We start from the raw sequence: 26178 nt of genomic DNA, 5'->3' as shown, positions 1-26178 counted from the left end.
AACAAATAGGGCACAGATACCATTGACAGATGCTTGTATGACACTTGAACGCAGTGTTGAACTTGGTTATTTTATATCAGAGGTATTTCAAAAGTGTAAAAAGTTCTACTGGATTGACTTTATATTAGTCTTTTTCCTTTTGACAAAGGTAGGCAGCAGCCTGACAAAGCCATGATAGCAATGATTTTACATCCAAGTAGTATGCAGCTCTTCATATACAGTATATGTAAATTTCAAATAGAGTGGTATCGGTATGGTATGGTATCAGTATCGGCTGATAGCCTACTGCACAGCCAGGTATCGGATATCGTATCGGGGCCAAAAAATGGCATTGGTGCAACACTACAAAGAACTCCTTCATCCCCATGGCGATTAACGAATTGAACAAGATGTGGGAGATTCATATTTGACATTATGGACATTCATATTTGTTGTAATGCACAATTGACCTCTTTTTACTTTTTTTGCAGTCCCCTTGTGTCAACGGATGCATTTGACCAGTGGTCTGTATTAATTTATGTATTTATTTACATATTATCTTATATGTCTAGCTATTTATTGTGTTTGTTTGTTTGTACTGTATGTGTTTTTTACTGTAGGCCTATATGTTTTATGTCATTCTGCTGTGCTGTAAGACAAATTGCCTTTTTAAGGACATTAAAGCTTTCAAGTCAAGTCAAGTCTAGTTATCAATGCAATGCCATTATTTACCTGTCCCTGGTCCAGCACCAGGATCCTGTTGCAGCCCAGCACGGTGTTGAGCCTGTGGGCGATGACCAGTGTGGTGCAGCCCTTGAAGGAGTCGCGGATGGTGTCCTGGATCAGCCGGTCCGTCTCCGTGTCGATGGCCGCGGTGGCCTCATCTAGCAACAGGATCTGGAAGAGGGCAGAGAGGGAGAGTGTCCAGTTTCACTTATTAACTTACTCACAAAAAGTCAGAACCGGACTATCTCGTCACAAGCGGAATAGTCTGGAGGCTATCTTTTCCATTTCTCGTTGGAAAAGTGTAGATTACTATTGCCCATGGCGTTACGAATGTACAGTGCCCTCCATAATTATTGGCACCCCTGGTTGAGATGTGTTTTTTTAGCTTCCAATTATTTTATTTTTTTTCTAAATAATATGGGACCTTAATGGAAAAAAAGAGAAAAATCCAACCTTCAATACAAGTGCATTTATTCAGTGGGGAAAAAATCCCACATAAAGAAATAATTATTTGACATCAAATAATGTGTGTCACAATTATTAGCACCCCTGGTGTTAATATTTTGTACAACCCCCTTTTGCCAACAAAACAGCACCTAATCTTCTCCTATAATGTTTCACAAGATGGGAAAAGACAGAAAGAGGGATCTTCAGCCATTCCTCTTTGCAGAATCTCTCTAAATCATCCAGAGACCTGGGTCCTCTCCTCTGTACTCTCCTCTTCAGCTCACCCCACAGGTTCTCAATGGGGTTGAGGTCAGGGGACTGAGATGGCCATGGGAGGAGCTTGATTTTGTGTCTGGTGAACCATTTCTGTGTAGATTTGGCCATATGTTTAGGGTCATTGTCTTGCTGAAAGACCCAGTGACGACCCAGCTTCAGCTTTCGGGCAGAGGGCAACAGATTTTGATTTTAAATGTCCTGGTATTTCAAAGCATTCATGATGCCATGCACCCTAACAAGGTTCCCAGGGCCTTTGGAAGCGAAACAGCCCCACAGCATCACTGACCCACCCCCATACTTCACAGTGGGTATGAGGTGCTTTTCAGCATGCGCATCTTTCGTGGTACGCCAGACCCACTTAGAGTGTTTGTTGCCAAAAAGCTCAATCTTGGTCTCATCTGACCAAAGCACACGGTCCCAGTTGAAGCCCCAATACCGCTTGGCGAACTCCAGACGCTTGCGTTTATGATTGTGAGTGAGGAAAGGTTTTCTCCGTGCATGCCTCCCAAACAGCTTGTTGGCGTGTAGACAGCGCCTGATGGTTGATTTGGAGACTTTGTGACCCCAGGATGCTACCATTTGTTGTAATTCTGTAACAGTGAGATTTGGAGATCTTTTGATTTCTCTTACCATCCTCCTCACTGTGCGTGGTGGCAAAATAAACTTGGGTCCTCGTCCAGGCTTGTTTACCACTGTTCCAGTTGTTTTGAACTTCTTAATTATTCCTCTCACAGTGGATATGGGCAGCTGCAGTTGAGTGGCAATCTTCTTGTAGCCTCTGCCTGACCTGTGAAGATCGACGCACATCTGCCTCACTTGTATGCTGTGTTCCTTTGTCTTTCCCATGTTTAAGAGTGGATAAGAGAAATGGCCTCGGTGTCACGTCATATTTATACCTCAGGGAAACAGGAAGTGATGAATTACTAATTAAATGTTCCTACATACTCTGGTAAACTTTGTAAACTACTGTAGAAATGACAGAAATGCTTCAATTATATTTATTTCCTGGGAATTGTTAAGGGTGCCAATAATTGTGGAACAGGTGATTTAATGAAAAATAATTATTTTTTAGTCAGGGATTTTTTTATTTTCTTACAATTCATTTGAGTTGAAGGCTACATTTTCCTACAATTTTCAGTGTGACAGTATTCTTCTGCAATAAACACTGAATTTATTTTAAGGCTTTTAACACATCTCAACCAGGGGTGCCAATAATTATGGAGGGCACTGTATATCTTGGCATACACGTAGCCCATAGCCAATTATGTCAGTTGTATCTATTCAAACATTTGTTATGGCCACTCTCTGATCGGCTCTCTTGCGCAGGCTCCCTCGCTTAGGGCAGCTGCCATGGCGACTTTTGAATCGCTTAAATTAGGGGGCTAAAACCCACCTGTCACAATGGTGCTTTTTTATTCTTTTTTATGTTTTTTTTAATATGTAAACAGATTTAAAAACAAATCTGCATCTAAAAACATCCACATACTGTATGTGTAATCAAAGCCTTAAGCTGCAGCTGTACATATTGCTACTAACTACTGGCTGAGTGATACTCAGTAGAATGTGTGTGTGTGTGTTCCAGTGAAGCAAGGACTGAAGCAGCAAGAAGAATAGAAGCGGCACAATGCAGGTTCAATATTTTCTTAAACTTTTGTCCGAGTCAGCGAGAAGTGAATAGTGTTGTGACGATGTAGCTGTACTGCACAAGAGGGACCACATTCGTCCGACACTATAAGCAGCACCAGCAGCACAACATCAGTAAAAAATGGCATCAAGGCTGCATTCAGTTAAGCGGCACAGATGCTTGATGAGACCATCTAGTGAGGAGTGAAAAATAAAACAGTGATACGCCGATTCACACTACTCATGCGTCTCATGATAGGCCAGGGTTTTTTTTTGTCAGTGATATGGCAGAGTGATCTGACTGTGCAATGAGCCTTTATTTATTTACTGCCATGTGGTGGCAATGTTTAGCCATTTTGTGTACGTTGCACTGCTGCGTTACAGCCACTGTTTGAAAAAAAACAAAACAGGGCAGAACATTCAAGACGTGATGAAACGGTAGGAACAACTTGTGCATAACACAGAGGGCAACATTTTTTTATGGCATTTGCGAGCATGCGTGCAATTGCAATTTGGAAAGTCGGAAAGCCGGTAATCTGATTCAACGCTAATCCTTACACAATAATTGGAGCCTCTCTGGCACCTGTTACCGCACTTACTGCATACATGAATACACAAATGAAGCGAAGAAAGCCTCGTCGGAATGAAAGCCAAGATCACTACAGAGATTGGTTTAAAAATCAGTCATATCAGGAGGGAGTCGTTAAGGGCAGATGTTGGTGTAAAGCAGGGGTAGGAAACCTTTTTCATTCTAGGGGCCACTTCAAATTCATCCGAGGGCCGTAAAAGTCCTCCGAGGGCCATACTATGAACACAAACCAGGATTTCCCCCAGCACTTTAGGTCTATATTGAAGGCAGCCACCTTTAAAACAGACTTCACCTTCTTTAGGTCCCCTGAATGCAACTTAATTGTATTGCAAATGTATTTTCTAAGATTACTTATATGTCACAAAATATGTCCTATTTCATCTGAAGCTGCATAACATTTAAATTACCTTGAGACATAGGTTCTCCACCCCTGGTGTAAAGACAAGTTATGCACTTTACCTTGCTGTGTCTTAGAAGTGCTCTGGCCACGCACAGGAGTTGTCTCTCCCCGACAGAGAAGTTCTCTCCATTCTCGGTCACCTCGGAGTACAGGGAAAGAGGCAGCAGGCTAACCTGAACAAGAGATGGCACAAAGATGGTGAGAAAGAAGCAATAACATACAGTAGATCCCTTGTAATGGTGAGAACAAAGGCAGACCTATAGTGTTCCATTTCATTCCCAAATTACTCCACTCCTATTGCCATCCTATATCACAAGTGAGATATAGACTGGGAACTATCTATTCTTTTTTGGGCTTTTTTTCGTCTGGGAGGTTGATCAATATACTACCTTAAGCTTGATGGAAAGTCTTTTCATCTGTTATTGACATGTTGGATCTTTGAACAAGCTTCAAGCTTTCGTTTTTATAACTTAGATCTTGCCAAGCCTTCCCAGTTCTGAGTTTGGATGGACTCCCAAACTCAGGCGAATATTTCAGCAAGGGTTTCTTTAAATCAGATCAAGTGCACAAGACAGCATACGAATTCCCAGGCTACTCCACTCCTACATTTTTCCATCATTGGTAATGTTAATACAGATCCCTAATGGGAATAGCCGTGACGTCAATGATTCCAATCTCTTGAAACGGTCTATTGCAAAAATAGCCCTAATGAACATCATGTCCCAAAATGCTTTAATCTAAAAAATAAAAAAAAACATTTAGATGGTAGGAGTGATGAACAGACTGTTGACTTGTAATGTTCCTATTCTCACAGAGAGAGAGAGAGAGAGAGAGAGAGAGAGAGAGAGGGAGAGAGAGAGAGAGAGAGAGAGAGAGAGAGAGAGAGAGAGAGAGAGAGAGAGAGAGCGCAATAGAAAGATTGAGCGCAAACAACTGAGCGAAAAATGGAAGCACAAGTGTGGTGGCAGGTAGGGGAAACAGACAGACAGACAAACAGACAGACAAACATATTTACCATGTCCTTGATGTGTGTCTTTTCCAGGGCTTCCCAGATCTGCTCGTCTGTGTACTGGCCCCACGGATCCAAGTTGGACCTGTCATATCACAGCAAAGACAAGACCAGACAAAAGACATCATCAGCATCATCCAAGTCATCCTTGTCAGACAGCCCCTTAGACCCATTTCAGCCTGATGCTGTGCATACGCTGCATTGACCAAGGCAAGGCGCCTGGAGCGACACAGACACTGCATTCAGACTCTTGAGATTTTAGTTTTCTTAATTACAAATGTGAGCATGTTAGAGCTGAATGAACACTGAGCTGACTGTTGGAGCTGAATGAACATTCTAATGCAAGATAAGGGTCCTAGCTTTTAAATGCGACTTAGTTCATGTTTTTCATGTGCTTCGGAGACTGAGATATTTAGGCTCTTATAGGCTGATGGCACCTTTTCCCAACAAGGGCTTAGGCATTCAGCAGGTTTTTTTTTTCAGGTGCCTCCGGCTTAAATGGGTTAATGAGTTGGGGATGTGTTATGGTGTAGTCATGTGATGTCAAGATGAGCTACACGTCGAGCTGAGCTACCAAGACACTACAGTAGCAGCAGCCCCTGGGGTTAGATTCGAGATTCAAGCGTTTTATTGTCATTGTTAAAAATAAGGCAACAAAATGAAGGCTGGAGTAGAACCGTTCTCCGCACTGCTGGTTCACATCTTAACACAAACCCAGTACAGCGTAATATTGGGAAAGGTAAGGAGCATCTGGTCTGGTGTATGAGCGACCCATTGAGCTACTGTACATGTAAGCTTCCAAGCCATTACAACGCACTGCAGTTGCGCAACTAGATGTTAGGGTTAGGATTTGGGTCTGAGCCATGTTAACAGCCTTGCCTTGATTGCCTGAGCCTTCTTTGTCATAGGGACTTGGGAATTAATGGATTAATGGATGGGCTCTGAAGAAGACGCTTGTTGCAACACTTCAGCCCATCTTATTAACAAATTGACGCCTAAGGCACCTGCAGAAAAGGGTGCTGAATGCCTGAGCCCCTTTTAAGAACAGCTGCCCTCAGCCTTTAAAAAACCCTAAATATCTCAGCCTCTGAAGCACATAAAGACATGCAATGAGTTGCATCTAAACGCTAAGACCCCCATCTTTCATTGGAATGTGTTCATTCATCTCAAACAAACAAAGATTCTTCATAAGTTGTCTCAAATCTCATGAGCCTGAATGTTGGCAGGCGCCAGGGCCAATGTTGCGCAACGCAACAGCCAGCATCAATGGGTTAAAGGCTTTTTAGCTTAATCCAGCAGTGTGCCTTTGGGTTCCTTGGCAAGACTTGCAACAGCAACGACTGGAGTTGAGTTTGACCATATTTTTAAGTACCAGAACATACGAAGACTTTGCGTTGAGGCGGAGCGGAGCATACCTGACGGTGCCGATGAAGAGCACGGGCTCCTGGGGGATGACGGACAGCTTGCTCCTCAGCTCCTCCAGGCCGATACGGGAGATGTCCACGCCGTCGATGACGATGGAGCCGCCACTCAGCTCCACTAGTCTGAACAGTGCCACGCCCAGGGACGACTTGCCTGCAGAGGTGGAGAGAGATGGGCCATGTTTATGTACGTAGGTTTGAGAAACCCAGTAATAAATACATTTTATTACACAATAGGATCTCTGTTGAAGAATGGGTTGTGCTCCTTCCATAGACATGTTTAGGTTGTCTAACTGCAAAGGTTTTTCCCCCCCAACCACCAGACCTGACAATGTGGGCTCAGGAAAGGATGACAAGACTGAATTAAAAATAACTACCTAAAAGCATACAAACAACTAAAAAAATAAATGAATGGCTGTCTAATGCCCCCTCCATACCTGAGCCAGTTCGGCCGATGATTCCCACCGTCTCCTCTGGCTTGATGTTGAAGGAGAGCTTTTTGAGGACCAGCGGCAGGCCGTCACGGTAGGACATCTCCACTTCCTGGAAGCGGACGCCTCCTTCCTGCGGCCAGCTGGAACCGGGAGCTGATGATGAGTCAGGACTCTGGCGAGGGGCCTCCGACTCCAGGTTCTGAAGGGCAGAGGAGAGGGAGAGAGAGAGAGAGGGGAGAGAGGGGGGGGGGAGGGGGGAGAGGGAGAGAGAGAGGGGGAGGGAGAGAGAGAGAGAGAGAGAGAGGGAGAGAGAGAGAGAGAGAGAGAGAGAGAGAGGAAGTGACAGAGACAGGGGAGGAAATAATGGAGGACAGAGAGAAAAGAAAGAAAGACAGAAAGAAAGATTGACAGAAAAAAAGAAAGAAAGAAAGAAAGAAAGAAAGAAAGAAAGAAAGAAAGAAAGAAAGAAAGAAAGAAAGAAAGAAAGAAAGAAAAAAAGAAGCATGAGCGACAGAGAAGATATTAGCGAGGGAGACCAGACCAGACAGGAACAAAGAAAAAGAAGGAAAAAGGGAGTGCCATGGAAAGAGGGCAGAAAGAGAGGGACACAGAGAGAATGGGAGAGGGAGGGGGGCGTAGATAAACAGAGCATTAGGTCAATGGGAAGACTTTAATCACCTCGTGTTACGGCCGGCTGAATAATTATGACAGTCATTATTGGACATTATTCCCCAAGACACCGTTATAACAATTAGCAAGCCAAATCATTTAGATTAGAAAACTAAATTCCAGTTTCCCCTGTTCTCTGCGGCAACGATGCCACTACGGATGTGGATTTCACGTTGATTTACATATGAATAAATCAGCGTTAAGTGTTTAATAATTTATGTTGACATTTTACTTGGACATTTATTGAGTTAAAATGGGGCTGTGGAGCTCACATCGCTTCATATCGTTTGAGCAGTATTACTTTAATGGAAGCGGCTAATGTGCATCACATGACAGTAACTGCATTACAGCTGTTGGATTGCTGGCACGTGCACAAAGCCTTCATGTGACTGATTGCGAGACACAGAAATGCCATTTGCTTTGTGTCACCATCATAATCATCACGGCTTGTAACTTTTTTTCCCCACTTCATGCACAATTTCCCACACTGCTCCAAGGTCATTACAGAGATATCATCATCGCTTTAACGTGACAGATTTTTGTTTTGCTACAAGAACAACTTTTCTACTTAGATGCGAAAAATAGCCTTTGGGCCAAATCTCGCACTGTTATCAGAGAGCTTTCAATCCCGGGTTCAAAGAGTCAAGACCCTGCCACAAATTTGATCCAAGCAGCTCTGAATCAGCTGATCCTAAAGATAACTCGAGACAAAGACAGAAAGACTCAAGAAAAAGCTTCTTTCCTCTGGCTTCTTTCCTCTCAATACTATACTTGAACTTTACCACCCCACCCCCACCCTGCCTCCTTCAGTACACTTTTTTCACTTTTTTCACAGTCTAATTCAGTGAGTACACGGGTCAATGACAATCTTTTTTTGGGCTTAGACGTCAGGTAGTACAACCACAGCTAATGCCCATAAATTCATTAGTAATTGGTAATTAATGTACTGCAATGAATATGCTTCTTGGATAATCCACTAAAAACAAAAAAAAATCGTGTGATGATCAAAAATGATCACAAAACATGAAGGCTGGAAATACGCTGGATGCATTACGTTATGTTAAGTCAAGTTGCGTCAAAATTGCATCGCAAAGAATGGGCTGCTTGTTTGCTTCAAAATGTTTGCTGTGCTGCTGCTGTGTCTGGTGTAAGCAGATAAGTGTCTGACTTAACGCATCCAGCGGAAACGCCTGGGTCAGAGGAGGGTAAATGACTTCGAGGAGGCACATTCACTGCGGCAAACAAAAAAAAAGAACGAAAAAGAAAAAAGAAATGTGCTTCAAACAAACGACACGGATACAAATGAGTCACCAGCGCGTTCGTCTATGGCACCCATTATTCCCCTGATTGATTTGCTGCCCCGGAGCCATTTGTAAACGAGATTAGGCGTAATGAGAGGTACAACATGGATTACTGTAATTGTGACTCTGCTGGCAAAAAAACTAGACTGGTGCCCAGGGCCGCTGACAGCTTTGGCCGGGCCCAGGACAAAGTCATCTGAAAGGGCCACCCCAACCAATACATACAGTTTAATGAAGACTCTCTGGGCCCCCACTCTCTCTGGGCCCGGGGCAACTGACCCCTTTGTCCCCACCTGTCGGCTTCCCTGCTGGGGCCTAGTCTGTATCGTCATGGCAGATCACCACAGCCATAGCCACTATTGAGTGCCACAATCATGTCCTACTGATGACAAATCAATCACGAGCCCTCTAGGCATGCACACTTTGTCATCGACAACACACGACCCTGAATGACTCAGCATGTGAGGGGTCATTATATTAGAGGAATTTCTCTGAAGTCTGAATAGCTTTTTTAACTATAAGGACCATCAGGTGGTAATGATAATATAATAACAGAATGAAAACCGTTAAAAAAGCATTAAAACCACTATTTTATTTTATTTCTTTATAATTATATTAGTATTATATAAGTATAATTTTAATCAATTTCCACAAGGAAAAAAAAATCAGTGGCCTAGCAGGCGGCGTATTATTACTTTTTTGCCCCCTAGTGTGTTTTCAGTGATGCCATAAAGCCTTTTATGGACGTGTGTGTATGTGTGTGTGTGTGTGTGTTTGCTCTGCTTATGTGTGTGTGTGTGTGTGTGTGTGTGTGTGTGTGCGTGTGTGTGTGTGTGTGTGTGTGTGTGTGTGTGTGTGTGTGTGTGTGTGTTTGCTCTGCTTATGTGTGTGTGTGTGTGTGTGTGTGTGTGTGTGTGTGTGTGTGTGTGTGTGTGTGTGTGTGTGTGTGTGTGTGTGTGTGTTTGCTCTGCTTGTGTGTGTGTGTGTGTGTGTGTGTGTGTGTGTGTGTGTGTGTGTGTGTGTGTGTGTGTGTGTGTGTGTGTGTGTGTGCGCGCGCACACGTGTGTGTGTGTGTGTGTGTGTGTGTGTGTGTGTGTGTTGTGTTTTCGCTGTGCAGTGGCTAACCCGCTGCCTTCCATATGTTTCCCCCTGCTGCCTGTGGGGGGCAGTGCCACGCCTGACGTCCCCGCCCTGCCAGCTCGCCCGCCATCACCGTCGGCCCATGCAGTGCCCATGCAGTTGCCTATAATGCCCGCCTGACTGTGCTGTCATACCCCACACGGCACCTCGTGTCAATTGAATAGCGTGTGCCCTGTCATCAACATTGGCCAGCGACCCCCCCACACACACACACACAAGTATACATACATACATACAGTACTCTCTCTCTCTCTCTCTCTCTCTCTCTCTCTCTCTCTCTCTCTCTCTCTCTCTCTCTCTCTCTCCCTCTCTCTGTCTCTCTCTCTCTCTCTCTCTCTCTCTCACACACACACACACACACACACACACACACATAGTCTCTCTCTCTGTCACACACGCACACACGCCCATTACACACACACACACACACACACACACACACACACACACACACACACACACACACACACACACACACACACACACACACACACACACACACACACACACACACACACCACTCCCCACCACCTCCCCCTGCTTCTTAGTATTGGTGCTGCTGACACATGAAAAGGCTCTCTCCTCTTCTCTCCTCCCCTCCCCTCTTCTCTCCTCTCCTCTCGTCTCGTCTCCTCTCCTCTCCCCTCTTCTCTCCTCTTCTCTTCTCCTCTCCTCTCCTCTTTGCCTCTCCTCTCCTCTCCTCTCCTCTCCTCTCCTCTCCTTTCCTCTCCTCTCCTCTCCTCTCCTCTCCTCTCCTCTCCCCTCCCCTCCCCTCCTCTCCTCTCCTCTCCTCTCTCCTCTCCTCTCCTCCCCTCCCCTCCCCTCTCCTCTCCTCTCCTCTCCTCTCCTCGGTCACCCAGGCTCTGCTCAGTCCTACCTTTATGTAATGGTTGATCCGTTCCACTGACGTAAACCTGGCCTCCGTCTCTGCCAGCAGGCGGATGGTGAATTGAAACAGTCCAGTGAGCTGTGTGAAAGGAAAGCATAAAGAGACGAGATGAGAGAGGGAGAGAGATAGAGAGAGAGAGAGAGAGAGAGAGAGAGAGAGAGAGAGGGCTAAGCTTGGCTGGGCAGTACCCCACTCACACATACACACACACACGCACAAGTAGGCACACACACACACACATATACTACTACACACACTCTGATGAAAGACTGCCACACAATTTGCAACCCTTTTTAAAAAATGTCAAAAATATCTCATCTGAGACATCTGCTACACGTCTTGCAAGGGTGTCCGTATCTGTTCAGATATAATCTGCCCGCCCCGCTGGTTACAACGAAAGCTTGTAAGAAATAACACACAGTCTGACTTTGCTTGGATGGTGCTATACAGTAGATTAGTGTTTCTCAACAGGGGCTCTAGAGCCCACCAGGGAGTGTTAGGGAGCCCTTGGAGAGTCTGGAGAAGGAGACAGCTGAGACGGAGAAGGGTAAGTTACAATTGGGAGGCAATAGTCTATCGATTTTATTTTTATTATACTAAAGGGAGCGTTGGCGCGCTTATGATGAGGTCAAGAGGGCATTCACAAGCTTATGACACGATCAAGGGGGCGTTTGTTCAAAAGAAGTTTGAGCTCCACACACGTTCTTGCATTTTTCACTAGTTACAATGTTGCATGTGTAACTGCTGGTACTCCAACAGCACAAAAAGTCTAGAATGAGTGCAGTTGGATGTCTTGTTCAATGACTCTTCACCCACTAACTTCCATTGACCTGAATAAAGGTGATTGGTAATTGGTCATTTATCCAGGACAGTGACCACTTCTGACGTGAGTACGGGAGTAGGGGAGCAGTACTACAGATTCGCTCCCCCAGACTTTTCTTACTGGGACAGCATTCAATCAAATGTGTGTGTTCTTTAAAGGTAATGGCAGATGGGATGACCAGCCCAGTTGACAATGGAAAAAAATGTACGAAACAACAAAAGCTACTTGTCATTTCATTTCTACAGCTGCAAAGAACATCAGTCACACACATGCACACCAGTGCTTTACACTAACTTTTTCGCTTACCAGCCATTTTGGCTAGTGGTTTTCCTGACTCACTAGCCATTGGGCCTCTTCACTAGCCATAATTTTCTTAACCATCATAGCAGCTTTAATGAATTATATAATAGGCTATAATAATGTAATGTAGGATAATATAACATAATATAATATAATATAATATAATATAATATAATATAATATAATATAATATAATATAATATAATATAATATAATATAATATAGGGCCTAATAACTAGAATTGTTATTAACTGGTCCATGCATGCATGCATGCATGCATGCTATAAGAACAGATGAACTTATCTGAGGAATGGCATAGCCGTGCAGAAACACCAAGCACAGTGTTGTGGAAGGGCACAAATGTAAGCTACATGAGAGCAAAATATTTCCGTCTTTGATCTGAAGGGCACTTTCGATGCGCAAAGTAGATAGTGCAAAGTCATTGCCAAGCTTCGCATGTCCTCGGTCATGGATGTGGAATAACACCTCTTCTGGAATATTTTCTCATAAAAGTAGGCTATCCACTAGAAGGCACACAAATATGCGGCCGGTAACTACAGAAGGAGCTACGACTTCCTTTCATTCCGTTTAATATTGAGTTGTTTAAAATATAGGCTAAACGGACGCAAGGCAAGATGGGCACATGCGAAGGGACATGGGACATGATTTGTGCAGTCTGGAAGGCTACTACTGCGCGTTGTTTAAGCCCCGTTTGACAGTCGGGAACAACGGCACAAGAAACATGGAGGAATATTAAGGTATGATGACATACAGGCAAATCAGAAAATTATTTAAACCGAACATTATTAATGCTGCATGTGTCCTTGTCTTATCACTGCGCTAATTAGTCTCAAGACTTTCACAAGACTGAGGTGTTCACCTCTCGCCTTGGTCATTTTAATGTCCACTACTAGCCTACTAGGCTATGCATTGTAATGACAGATCCCAAAACAGGTCAGTTGAGATGAACTTCGCTACTTTATTTTCACGTGAAGGTTTTCAGTGACATTTCCAAACGCGCGCTGATGTGCAGCTGGTAGCTCGCTGCTGCCACTCATATTCGCAAGACTAGCTCTATCAGATTCCTCTCGCGCGTGAGACACAGGTGACACGTGACACAGGTGCTTCATGGGTATTGTAGGCTCGCGAAATCGCACTGCATTGCGCTTGTAGCAAAGACGGTCCGAGGGGAAAAACTACAAAATGCGGTGCCTCATCATTTAGAATAGTAACGGACCCGCCAGAATGGCTAGTGAACCTTCGGTATCTACTAGCCAACGCCGACTTTCACCCGCATTTGGCTACCTGGCGTGTGTTAGTGTTAAGCCCTGATGCACACGCACACGCACATGCACACACACACACACACACACACACACACACACCAGCCGACACACAACACACCTGCACGGCGTATGAGATGGCGAGGCCGGCGTAGGCGGGGGGTATCTGGTGGTGCATGAGCACGATAAGGAGAGCCGTGAGGGTGATGAGGGTGATGCTGACGATGTCCAGGCGCACCGCCAGCCAGCGCATGGCACAGCTGAACAGGTAGTGCGGAGCCTGGTTTGCATCCAGCAACGACTGGTACCTGCAGGGGGGGCAGGGGAGGGGAGGGGAGAGGCAGGGGCAGGGGGGCAGGGTGGCAGGGAAGGGCACGCACGGCACGCAGGTGAAGGGAGGGGAAGGTGAGAGAGAATCAAAAGATAATCAGACATGTTTAAAGTAGAAGAAGTAGAAGTACTGTTTGGGAGTCGAGGGTTCTATGGAGTAGACCTGTTTTGTTAGGGCTACACATACTTCGACTTTAAACTTCACTCAAAAGATAATCAGGGGTGCATTTCTGGAAACCATACTTGCTAACTACGATAGCTACTTTGTTGTTTGCAATGTGATTTCCCATTGACAACTACCCAAGTTGTTAACGGCTGACAACTACGCTTTCGACAAATGCACCCCAGAGTTGTGTAAAAGTAGTATTAGAAGCACTGCTACTGGTATAATTACAACACCAGTGCTATGATATGCACTCCCACTGCTGTGTATCTTGCCCCTGGCCTGGCCGGCCCGACAAAAGCTATCAGCAGCAGCCCTGATTGAGACTGTGATGATCTGTGTGTGTGTGTGTGTGTGTGTGTGTGTGTGTGTGTGTGTGTGTGTGTGTGTGTGTGTGTGTGTGTGTGTGTGTGTGTGTGTGTGTGTGAGTGTGAGGCCTAAGAAAATTAAAAGTTTGGTTCCGGTTGGTTGTCAGCTTTGGTCATGGGTCGGTCGGATTTTTTTTTTTTTTCCAATTTTTTTTTTTATTATTTTTTTTTTATGTCCGACACCCCCAACCCCCCACATGCGCCAGATTTCGCCATGAGCATTGTTGGAACAATGCCAAGGACGATAGTGGAGTGAGGCCTGCTATAGCTACAATGAAATAGCCTACAATAAGCATTAATGAGCCAATACTGACCGTCACCGAAATGAGGATGCGTAATAGCCTACCGTTTCTGGCAAAACTTGTCCAGCTGTCAGTTGCCTGACAACTATTTTAACTCCTGTAGGTCTATGTCCCGTTTACTTTTTTTATTCCTTTCCATCATCCGTTGTAGACGATATTTTCATTGGGATGAAGGTTCTGGCTCGCAAACATTCTATTTACTCACTTTTTTATTTTACGCGAGGATGTAGACACCTGAGGCGATATGAATGTTTTAATGACGGGCAGAGGCACATCTTGCCACCAGGCAAGGCAGGCAGCCGCTTGGGGCCCCAAAGCCCCTAGAGAGTGAATAACAGTGGTGATTTTGGTTCAAATGTTCATTCTTTTGCATTTTTTGCTTGGGGCCCCTCCTGACCCTAGAATCGCCTCTGATGACGGGTGATTGAGGGGCAACATCGTCATTGTCATTAAATCGTCATTGTAGGAAACTGTAGTAGTCCTAGGTCTTCATCGAACAGTCGTATTTGCGGCGACATCATCGTTCATTTCTATTTCATTATTTGGAGGAGGTGCGGAGAGTCAGACAGTGACAGGCGCCCTGCTCCTGTGCAATGGTGGAGGGACAAGCAGAGAGAGAGAGAGCGAGAAAATAACGGGCGCAGGCCAACCGACTTCTTGGTTAACCAAGCCTTGTGGTAAATGAAAGAATGAAGGAAAACTTAGGCAAAGCCTCCTTCTCTCATATTAACATATTTTACAAGGTATTGATACAGTGCTACTTTAGTATTGTTACATATTTAGTAGTATTGTTATAACGAGTTATGCATCTCGTCGAACATGCAGCGCGACTGAATGGAAGCCCTTTTCTAACACGACGAGACAATATCAATACATTCAAAAATCGTGGATACTCATAATGTTGTCTGTGTGTTGCATTTCGAGGCGGGTGGTCAGGCTGTGTCAGTGTCGGGTGAGGTAAGGCTACTGACTAATTATTTGACAGGCATTTTCGCCAGGTTCCCAAACTATTCTACATCGTAGGCTATTGGTCTGCAAGAAGAACGCTTTGAGGCAAGTTGTTTAAAACTTACGAGCTACAACGACTACCAATTAGCATGTTGTAGCATAATAATTAGCCTACAACGTGACCGAGTAGGTGCGCAACTCTGCAGTGACATTTGGGGTTTTCTAATATCAAGCCGGCGGCCCTTATGGCGCGCGCGCGTGTTGCTCCTATGTGGATAGTCATGCGATGCAAATTCAGTAACTTGCAGGCAGGTAGAAAGTGAGAGATTGCGAGTTATGGGAATGAAGAAACGTGTTGTGTCTTGAAAATATGAACAACCGTCCACACAACATCGATATTTTTTTGAGGATTCCAAAAACTCCCCAAAAATTTTTTGGGTCGCACAAAAAATGATAGGGTCGGTCGGCAACCGGAACCAAAACATTATTTTTTCTAGGCCTGAGTGTGTGTGAGTGTGTGTGTGTGTGTGTGTGTGTGTGGCCCACCTCTGCAGGAAGTCATTGTCCCTACACTTTATGTCTGTATCATCAGTGCCATGTGTTTTGAATTTGGTTACGTGTTATGTGGCCACTGTCTCCAGCACAAATTCCATCGGACCAAAACACATTTATCTTGAATCTTGAATCTCTTGGCTTAACCCAGTCATTGACTCTATGATAGTGTTTCTCAACGAGGGTACTACAGCGTTAAGGAGCCCTGGGGGGGGCGTTGAAAAGGATGCAGCTGAGTCGGGACGGGGCTTAGTTCCCATTAGGGGGCATTAGTCTATTTCATTTTTCAACTCTAAGGGGGCGTTGGAAGGCTTATGATGAGGTCAAGGGGGCGTTGGGAGGCTTAGGATGAGGTTCAGGGGGCGTTTGTTCAAAAAAGGTTGAGAACCACTGCTCTATGATTACGTGCAGTCACCCACCTCTGCAGGAAGTCGGGTCCCCTCCCGAAGGCGTGGATGGTGGAGAGGCCCTGGACGCTGCTGGTCAGGTGGCAGGTGAACGGAGACAGCGTGATGTTCTCCAGACGCTTCAGCTCCCGGATCAACACCCTGACACACACACACACACACACACACACAAGACACACACACACACAAACACACACACACACACACACACACACACACACACACACACACACACACACACACACACACACACACAAAAGACACGACAAGACAAGATGAAGTGCTTCAACATCTAGAGCCAAAAGAAAAACACCACAACATCCTATTATATCACCACAGGAGGAGGTACGGGGTAGGAACGACAACAGCAACCAAAAAAAACAAGACAAGAATTCTATAGCGCTGCTGTTGCTGCTGCTGTGTAAACGGTATTATCCCATTTTTAAGCAGATTACTTTTCTTGTGTGTGTGTGTGTGTGTGTGTGTGTGTGTGTGTGTGTGTGTGTGTGTGTGTGTGTGTGTGTGTGTGTGTGTGTGTGTGTGTGTGTGTGTGTGTGTGTGTGTGTGTGGCCTTCGCGGATGCCAAGCTGACAGTTCCCTGGCACACAAGAGGATGAGGAAGGAGGAGAGAGCAGGGTACACAAAAGGGATCTTGTGACAGTGCCATGGACGTACTGAATATATATGTACACATCCTGGCTGGAACGGCCATTCCTGAAGCCTTGAGTGGGACTCTGTGTGTGTGTTTATGTGTGTGTGTGTGTGTGTGTGTGTGTGTGTGTGTGTGTGTGTGTGTGTGTGTGTGTGTGTGTGTGTGTGTGTGTGTGTGTGTGTGTGTGTTTGTGTGTGTGTGTGTGTGTGTGTGTGCGTGTGTGTGTGTGTGTATGTGTATGTGTGTGTGTGTGTGTGTGTGTGTGTTGGAGGGGATGTGTGTGTGCTGCCGATGATTTACGAGGACCTTTATGAGACCATGTCCCCCCCCCGGTCCCCACCACCGCCCACCACCCCCCACCCCCTTGTCACACATCAGTGCTAAGCCGGCAGAGTACCAAACTGCGGATCTCCGGCTCTGGTGATGGGCACAGCTTTTTTATTATTGACAAAAGATGTGTAAGGGGAGATGGCGGGAGGCAGGGAGGTAGGGAGGAGGGGGGTGGGTGGCATTTCTACTTTTAGATGCGTGGCATAACATGGACATGGACAGGGGGTGCGAGAATGCCAAGTCTGATATGAGTTATTGACTTGCTCTCGTAAAAAGAGGAGAATGGGGGCAACAGGGCTGGGAGTGGGAGATGGGCAGACATACAGAAACTAAAAACAAAACACGCACACACACACGCACGCGCGCGCAAACACACACACACACGCACGCACGCACGCACATGCACACGCACGCACGCACACACACACACTCAATACGCATTAGAGCTGAATTACGTAACATAAGAATAAAAAACAAATAGCGTGATGAAAATAAAAGGCAATTATTCTGTATGATTCACACCATTGTGCTCCCATGTGGCTTCCTCACAATGAGCTCAAGGTAAATGTTATGTCATAGCTACAACAAAACGGAAACAGACACAGAGGAATTCTGAATTCATTCTTTTCTTATGAATAAACCTAGTAAAGCACAGTACATCTGCACCTAAAGTTATTCATGCAACTGTACTGAAACTACTGTTGAAAAGCCCAACGATTCTAGGCCTTCTCACAGTCAGCTCTAGAATCTTTAGAATAGACAGTATTGTTCCGTTTTGCTTGCGTCACCATCGCAAACGTCTAACACCATAGTTACAGTGCATAACAATGCATGGTTACCTGGAGATGCGGTTGACGATGAAGAGGAACGCTCCGATGGGTAGGATGGAGAAGAGGAACCAGGGGAAGACCACGCTCACCACGCCCACGCAGAACAGTACCATGGAGAGGTTCTGCAGCACCATCTCGGCCTGCATAGTCAACCGCACGTCCACTGGAAGGGGAAGGTGGGGGGTAGTGGTGGATGGATGAGGGGATGAAAGTAGACACAGATAAGGTTTAGATAAGGTTCAGATAAGGTATAGATAACAGATACGTAGATTAGGTAGTGATGAGCCTTTCTCTATTGTATTCACCCTTGTCGTATGCTCTTCCTAAACAAACACACCCAAGATGTCCTTCAACATAAATATGCCACAACGAGAGAGGTATGGATTCATAGTCTCTCTATGCGGCGGGTAACAAATGAAGATACTTTTATCCTTGCACATGGACACACACACACACACACACACACACACACACACACACACACACACACACACACACACACACACACACACACACACACACACACACACACACACACACACACACACACATAGATATGCCACCCACAGGCCTCAGGCAAAACAGCAGCAAACCACGGCCGGCTTTAGGCCTGACTACATTTCCACATTGTGTGTGTGTGTGTGTGTGTGTGTGTGTGTGTGTGTGTGTGTGTGTGTGTGTGTGTGTGTGTGTGTGTGTGTGTGTGTGTGTGTGTGTGTGTGTGTGTGTGTGTGTGTGTGTGTGTGTGTGTCTGCGTGTGTGTGTCTGCGTGTGTGTGTTCCTCATCTAGGATTTCTGTGAAATGAGCCATGGCATGTTTCATCCTCAGTGGTCCACTCCTTGCTTGTTGTACTGAGCCTGCTTGGCGCAGGTGTTTTGACAGACAACAGGTGTTGTGATGCCTTGAGTGGCCATTTTCTCAGTTGTGTCTCTTCTCACTATCTCACAGTTTCATATCTGAGCTGAACAATGAAGTGCTTTGTCTGATGAACTGGCTGTGCTCCAAGGTCACTTTGACACAAGGAGCAGGCAAGAGAGGCTGTGCCACACACACATACGTCTCGTACGCATGCTCGCACGCACGCACACGCGCACACGCACACAAACACACACACACACACACACACACACACACACACACACACACACACACACACGCACACGCACACGCACACGCACACGCACACACACACGCACACACACACACACACCTAAGACCAAACTGTGTCACTACCAGCTTAAGGCTTGACAACATGTCCTATTGCCCTTATTGTTTCTGTTCCCTATCTAGACACACAATGAACTTTTGAGAAATGAGCTGTGAAATGTTTCATCTCAAGTGGTCCACTCCTTGTTTGTCCTACAGAGCCTTGAGCCTTGATCCTTGACCTTCACCTCCTTCACCTCGACGCAGGTGCTTTGGTAAGCAACAGCTGTTGTGGCGCCTAAGGCCCTCCGCACATTGGTTCCGACAGCACTGCGGAGCACTTCAGCTTCCGACACAATTCCGACCCCCGCACACAATTTCACCACAGCAGAGAATGGATAGTCAATGGGTGGCTTCGACAAAACAGAACTCGTCTCTAATCGCCAGCCGATGTCCACAGACATAGGAATCGGTGTGCGGGGTTGTATTGAAAACAATGGACCAGGCTTTTGTGGAGCAGTGCTGTGCACTTTGTCGGAGCCGGTGTGCGGAGGTCCTTAGGCATGTAAAAGATGGGAGTCTTTTTCTTAGTGAGAAGGTGATCTCTGAACTTATCTGAACTGCTCGTGTTCCATGGTCATTGTGGACGAGGCTTGTCCAATCTTTCCTTCATCCATGTCTTATCTAAGCTTACTCTACCGAGAAGACTGATTGAAGCAGGTGTTTTGATAGGCAACAGGTGTTGTAAAAGCCTTGAGTGTGTATAAAAGGGATCTGAAATCTCACATTTGTCCATGTCTTCACTTGTTCTACCAAGCCTAATAATAATACTAATAAAAACGACAACAATAACTTGGTTTCATAAAGCACTTTTCATGGAACCCAAGGTGGCTTTGACCTTTTTTGAAGCAGGTGTCTTTGTTGGCAACAGGTGTTGTGGAGCCTTGAGCATGTATAAAGTTTTAACCAGGAAAGGCCCCATTGAGCCACAATGACTCTCCTTCCAGGGAGTCCTGACCAAGAGTGGCAGGCAGTGACTTACAGCGATATTGCCCCATTTTAGGAAATAAGCCCATTTTCCATCTCTCCTTGAGTTGAATAATTGTTTTTCAAATGTCCAACATGTCAGGCATTTGGTCCGATGTGTCGGGCTTTTGGCTAAGTGTTCTTGTCCGGATTCAGCAGTTGCGATGAAGCATCCTAACAAGCTGCGCCACCAGACATAGGGAGAGCGCTGGATTAACAGGGGAGGGGTAAAAACTCATTTGGAAGTGAAAGACAATTTATTTACCTGAAGGAAAGATGGAAAATGGGATTATTTCCAAAAATGGGGCAATATCGCTTTAAAAGTAAAGACAAAAGCTATTAAGACAGTGAACAAAACTAACAAGACACTACGTAGAGACAAAACCATACTGCACTACAGTGAAGTACTCACCTTCGTCCATGTCCTTGGAGAAGCGGTTGAGGACGCGGCCAAGCGGCGTGGTGTCGAAGAAGCGCATGGGGCTCTGCATCAGCTTCTGGAACAGCTTGTCGTGCAGCACCGACGCCGCCCGCACCGTACACTAGTGGCGGCACACAGATTGAACAAACAAAGACGCAGGTGGTGACGAACTGAACAACAGTATGTGTGTACAGGTAGGTAAACAGATTAGCGGCAATAAATAGGGAATAAAACGACACTGAGAGATGATGGTTTAATAATGGGGGGGTGGGGGCAGTTGGCTAATAAATCCATTAATCCAATACCATAAAATCTGGGGATCTGGGTTCGAGTTCAACCTGAGGTTATTTCCTAATTCTTCCCCCGTCTTGCTGCCCCAACTCATTTCGTGTCATTATCTCACGGTCCTATCTAAACAGAGGCACAGCAGATACAGGCACAACATGATACTCTGGGTTGGACTTGGGGTTGTGTTTGGGCTGGGAGAAGTGCTTAATTTGTTAAGAGCTATTCCGAGAATAGCACAATGCCCTGGTTTCTTCAGGGGAGCCATTTTTTGGCAATAAACAGGGATTTAACAACACAAAAACATGTCCAAAGACCTACAGGTCACATGCAAAGCCTACAAACAGCCGACAAACCGACCAACGGATCGATCGACATACATAGCAACGTAAAAAAAGAAAAAAAATATGAACCTTGACATACTGTGCTGGGGTTATGTTTGTGTTGGGTGTTGGGGGAGTGCTTACTTTGTCAAAAACTATTCTGAGAAGAACACACTGCCCTGGTTTCTTCGCAGGAGCCATAAAGCAAACACAGATGTCGAGTGCAGTGCATTGCAAAACACACACACACACACACACACACACACACACACACACACACACACACACACACACACACACACACACACACACACACACACACACACACACACACACACACACACACACACACACACACACACACACACACACACACACACACACACACACACACACACACACGCTGATGGGACCGAGCATACAGATATGTACATACTAGCCATCACATATGTGCCATATTGTCGAGCGCTTGAAAGCAACCTGTTGTCTGGGACTTGATGTGCTGTGCTGTGCTGCCTCCATCAGTTTGCGAAAAGGCAGCACATTTGTTCAGTGATTGACAGCTGTGTACTAGAATTCTCACGCTTGAGCGATGAGATGATATCTCTCTCTTTCTTTCTCTCTCTCTCTGTCTCTATCTGTCTCCCTCTCTCTCTCTCTCTCTCCCTCTCTCTAGTTATGAGGCCTAGCCCTTGGCAACAAAATGCCTCTCGGCGAAAAACCTGGAGCAGAAACTCACAAACCCAAAAAGGCAATTTCAGCATTTGGACCAAACGGCTTGAGGCACCAAAGTACAAATTAATTTCGCTAATGAATATTGAACGGCTACTTTGCCTTTCCCCACCCCGAACACTATCTAATCTCACCTCAAGGGTAAAAACCAAAAAAAGAGAGAGAAAGAAAAACAAAACATTAAAATTAACTAAAGATTAGCCATCTCTGGAAAAATTAGTGAATACAAGTGGCACACGATAATTACGCAAAGAGGGCCCTAACCCTGCGTTACGACTTAGTCAAGTCCACTTAGTCGAGAGAGAGAGAGAGAGAGAGAGAGAGAGTGAGTGAGAGAGAGAGGACACCCAGGCCCTGTGGGACGAGCATTGAGGAGCCCCCTAAGCCATGTGTCACACAGCACCAGGCTAGATAAATGGATTTAGCCCGCGGGCACTTTCAATTACGACGCCGAGAGGGAGAGACAGAGAGAGGAGAGTCCAAAAGAGAGGAAAGAGAAGAGAAGAGAAGAGAAGAGAAGAGAAGAGAAGAGAAGAGAAGAGAAGAGAAGAGAAGAGAAGAGAAGAGAAGAGAAGAGAAGAGAAGAGAAGAGAAGAGAAGAGAAGAGAAGAGAAGAGAAGAGAAGAGAAGAATGCCTGCTGAAAAGATGGCCAATTAAAAAGGGAGTCGCGCAGGCAGAACAAAAAAAAAGAAGCGTTGCACGAGGGGACGCGAGGCTGTCAGGAAGATTATGTCCATCTCTTTCTCTCCTTTATTATTCTCTCTCCATCGAGGCACTTCAGTGTTGGGATGGCATTTGCTATGTCATTGAAGAACGAATGGGGAGCTTGTGCAAAGTCAACCAAGCAGCACAGATATAAAAGCAGCTCCCATCAAGGGAGCATAATAGTTTCATCTCTTCTTCACTATGGATACTGTGACATTACTGGTACATTAATGTAAATTCATAGGATTCCCATTCTAAGTTGTAATTTGGGATCAGTGAAGGACATGAGGAGGTTTTGCATGCATATTTATTTTATTTCTCATCATTCATACATCTTCATTTTACATTGAGGATGTTGCCTCTTTTACAAGAGAGCCCATATGTGGAAGGAGGGGGGTGGGTGAGTTCAGTTGTGTCGGGCTAATGGGGTGTTGTAATTGGCTCCTCATTTCATTGTATGTATTAAGAGGGGGCGACCCTTTCAGGCTGCTTTGTCCTGGGCCCAGCCAACACTGTCACTGGCCCTGGTGCACACCCACACACACAGGCTCACCCTCTGATCCTCAAGAAAAAGTTAAGGGAATGGACGCCATGAACCCAGGGAATGGAGCCCTTATTCTGACTGCTCTAACACGCGCAGCCATCCAAGAAAATCAGGATGAGAGGAGAGGAGAGGAGGAGAGGAGAGGAGAGGAGAGGAGAGGAGAGGAGAGAAGAGAAGAGAAGAGAAGAGAAGAGAAGAGAAGAGAAGAGAAGAGAAGAGAAGAGAAGAGAAGAGAAGAGAAGAGAAGAGAAGAGAAGAGAAGAGGAGAGGAGAGGAGAGGACAGGACAGGAGAGGAGAGGAAATGTTTGCAGTGTGAGCAGGAGATTGAGGAACAGGAGAGGAGAGGAGAGGAGAGTGTGGGAGAAGGCAGTGGAGCCACAGAAGAGGTTACGGCCGGATAGAGTTAATTACCTTGACAAAAGCCAGGCCTCGCAGGGTCTTGAATAAAACGGCCACCAGCATAGACAGCACGTAGATCCGGGAGTAGTATTGGATGTGTGGGTTGAGCCGCATGCTGTCGCTGGCTATGGTTTCATTAAACTCCGTCTCCAAGATGGCGTCCTGAAGGTGAAGAAAAGACAAAAATAGACATTCTTACATGAATTGCTGCCTCGATCAGTTTGCGAAAAGGCAGCACATTTGTTCAGTGATTGACAATTGAGTACTAGAATTCTCACACTTGAGCGATGAAATTATATATATTTCTTTCTTTCTCTCCCTCCCCGTCTCTCTCTCTCTCACTCTCTCTCTCTCTCTCTCTCTCTCTCTCTCTCTCTCTGCTTACATGAATTATGACACTTCATTTACTGTATTTGCTTTTATGCTTTTTGCCTTCATTATGACAGAGATGGTGAAAAGTAGGACAGTGCATCATTGACACGATGATGGGATGATTTGATTGAACATGCAGGATGCTTTAATATGCTTTAGTGTGACAGTATTTGAGTATAACATAATGTTCCTCTGCCCTGCTAGACCCAGTGGCTGAGCCACCAGTTGCTGAAGGCGATGCCGCCAGTGGTTTGTGTGCATGTGTGTGTGTGCGTGCGTGAGTGCGTGCGTGCGTGCGTGCGTGCGTGCGTGCATACTGCATTTGACTGTAAGTTGACGCAGTGTGTTCCTCTTACCCCGCTGCCCTGCTAGACCCAGTGGCTGAGCCACCAGTTGCTGAAGGCGATGCCGCCAGTGGTGTGTGTGTGTGCGCGTGTGTGCGTGTTTGCGTGTGTGTGTGTGTGTGTGTGTAGTGTGTGTATGCGTGCGTGCGTGCGTGCGTGCGTGCGTGCATGCATACAGTATTTGACTGTAACGCAATGTTCCTCTTACTCCACTACCCAGTGGCTGAGCCACCAGTTGCTGAAGGCGATGCTGCCCGTGGTCCATACAGTGTGTGTGTGTGTGTGTGTGTGTGTGTGTGTGTGTGTGTGTGTGTGTGTGCGTGTGTGCGTGTGTGTGTGTGTATGCGTGCGTGCGTGCATACAGTATTTGACTGTAACACAATGCTCTTCTTACCCCGCTGCCCTGCTTGATCCAGTGGCTGAGCCACCAGTTGCTGAAGGCGATGCCGCCAGTGGTGTGTGTGTGTGTGTGTGTGTGTGTGTGTGTGTGTGTGTGTGTGTGTGTGTGTGTGTGTGTGTGTGTGTGTAGTGTGTGTATGTGTGTGTGCGTGCGTGCATACAGTATTTGACTGTAACACAATGCTCTTCTTACCCCGCTGCCCTGCTTGATCCAGTGGCTGAGCCACCAGTTGCTGAAGGCGATGCTGCCCGTGGTGCCGATGAAGAGCAGCAGGTTGAGGACGAGGGCCAGGGGTCCGCCGGCCGCCTTGATGTAGGCCTTGTACACCGCCCAGGACACCGCCCCGGAGCCCTTCTCCTCCGCCTGCATCAGGGCACCACCTGCGGGGGGACACAGGACACGAGATTGCATTGCAGTGACACCCATACGCAGACTTCCGGCTGCTGCCTTGATGTACATGTAGGTCGACTTATGCATCTCCCAGGAGAGCGCGTCAGAACCTTGCTCCTCGCCCGCCCGCACCAGGGAACCTATACCAGAGACAAGATTAACACACGTTGTATGGCAGCGGACTATGCCCCCCTGTTCTTGTAAAGTCTCTTTGAACGAAAGCATCTGCTAGATTTAATGCACTGAAAGGTACGTAGTGGACAAATTATGATTGAGTTGAGTAAGTTCATCATTGAAGTCCCATTGTGTATTTCTTACAGCATGTCTGTTGTTCTCTGTTAGTACACCGATTAGTTGATCTGTCTCTGGATCATCTGGTTCAATAAAGCGGATGTTGAATTGTCATACAACAAAGATCATTTTGTGGCTGTGGATCAGTTGTACGTCTGTCAAGGAGGAATGATGTGAATAGGAGGGAGAGGGATAGGAGATGAAGAGGAAAGAAAGAAAGAAAGAAAGAAAGAAAGAAAGAAAGAAAGAAAGAAAGAAAGAAAGAAAGAAAGAAAGAAAGAAAGAAGAGAAAGGGAAAGGTAATAACATAAAAGAGCCAAGGAATTGATGAGTTCCCCATGGAAGGAGCAGAGAATGGAACACCAGAATAATGCATAGAAAGATGACGCATGAAACTTTGGAATAAGCAAGAGAAAGTACAATGAGAACACAGTGGGAAAGAAAAGTCAAGAACGGTGGGAGGAAAGAGAAAAGAAAGTAGGAGAGCGGGAAGGAGACAGCGTGAGTGATAACTTAATGAGGATCTGATTCTTGCATTTGAGATTTAGTTTAAAAAACTACCGGTATGTGAGGGGAGATTTTGACACCTTACCTCCTGATTTGGGC

The 26178-nt window shown here is 45.9% G+C and overlaps 1 protein-coding gene across 3 annotated transcripts in view; it reads right to left on the bottom strand.

The window, feature by feature from the left end:
- wu:fb13g09 (ATP-binding cassette sub-family C member 5) overlaps window positions 1-26178 on the bottom strand; it is a 64063-nt gene that overhangs the window by 2351 nt on the left and 35534 nt on the right. For all 3 annotated transcript variants that reach the window (XM_063189783.1, XM_063189784.1, XM_063189785.1), the window contains 13 exons: window positions 26165-26178; window positions 25084-25271; window positions 23788-23937; window positions 20777-20906; window positions 18201-18354; window positions 16392-16520; window positions 13431-13617; window positions 10892-10981; window positions 6908-7103; window positions 6465-6624; window positions 5056-5134; window positions 4100-4213; window positions 712-876 (listed from right to left, as the gene is read on the bottom strand). The exon at window positions 26165-26178 is cut by the window's right edge and continues 98 nt beyond it. In XM_063189783.1, coding sequence (XP_063045853.1) covers window positions 712-876; window positions 4100-4213; window positions 5056-5134; window positions 6465-6624; window positions 6908-7103; window positions 10892-10981; window positions 13431-13617; window positions 16392-16520; window positions 18201-18354; window positions 20777-20906; window positions 23788-23937; window positions 25084-25271; window positions 26165-26178 — 1756 coding nt within the window. The remainder of the gene's footprint in view (window positions 1-711; window positions 877-4099; window positions 4214-5055; window positions 5135-6464; window positions 6625-6907; window positions 7104-10891; window positions 10982-13430; window positions 13618-16391; window positions 16521-18200; window positions 18355-20776; window positions 20907-23787; window positions 23938-25083; window positions 25272-26164) is intronic.

This window comes from Engraulis encrasicolus, chromosome 23 (assembly GCF_034702125.1).
Source record: "Engraulis encrasicolus isolate BLACKSEA-1 chromosome 23, IST_EnEncr_1.0, whole genome shotgun sequence".
In the NCBI taxonomy this organism is placed as follows: domain Eukaryota; kingdom Metazoa; phylum Chordata; class Actinopteri; order Clupeiformes; family Engraulidae; genus Engraulis; species Engraulis encrasicolus.
This window is presented reverse-complemented; position numbering and strand designations above follow the sequence as displayed.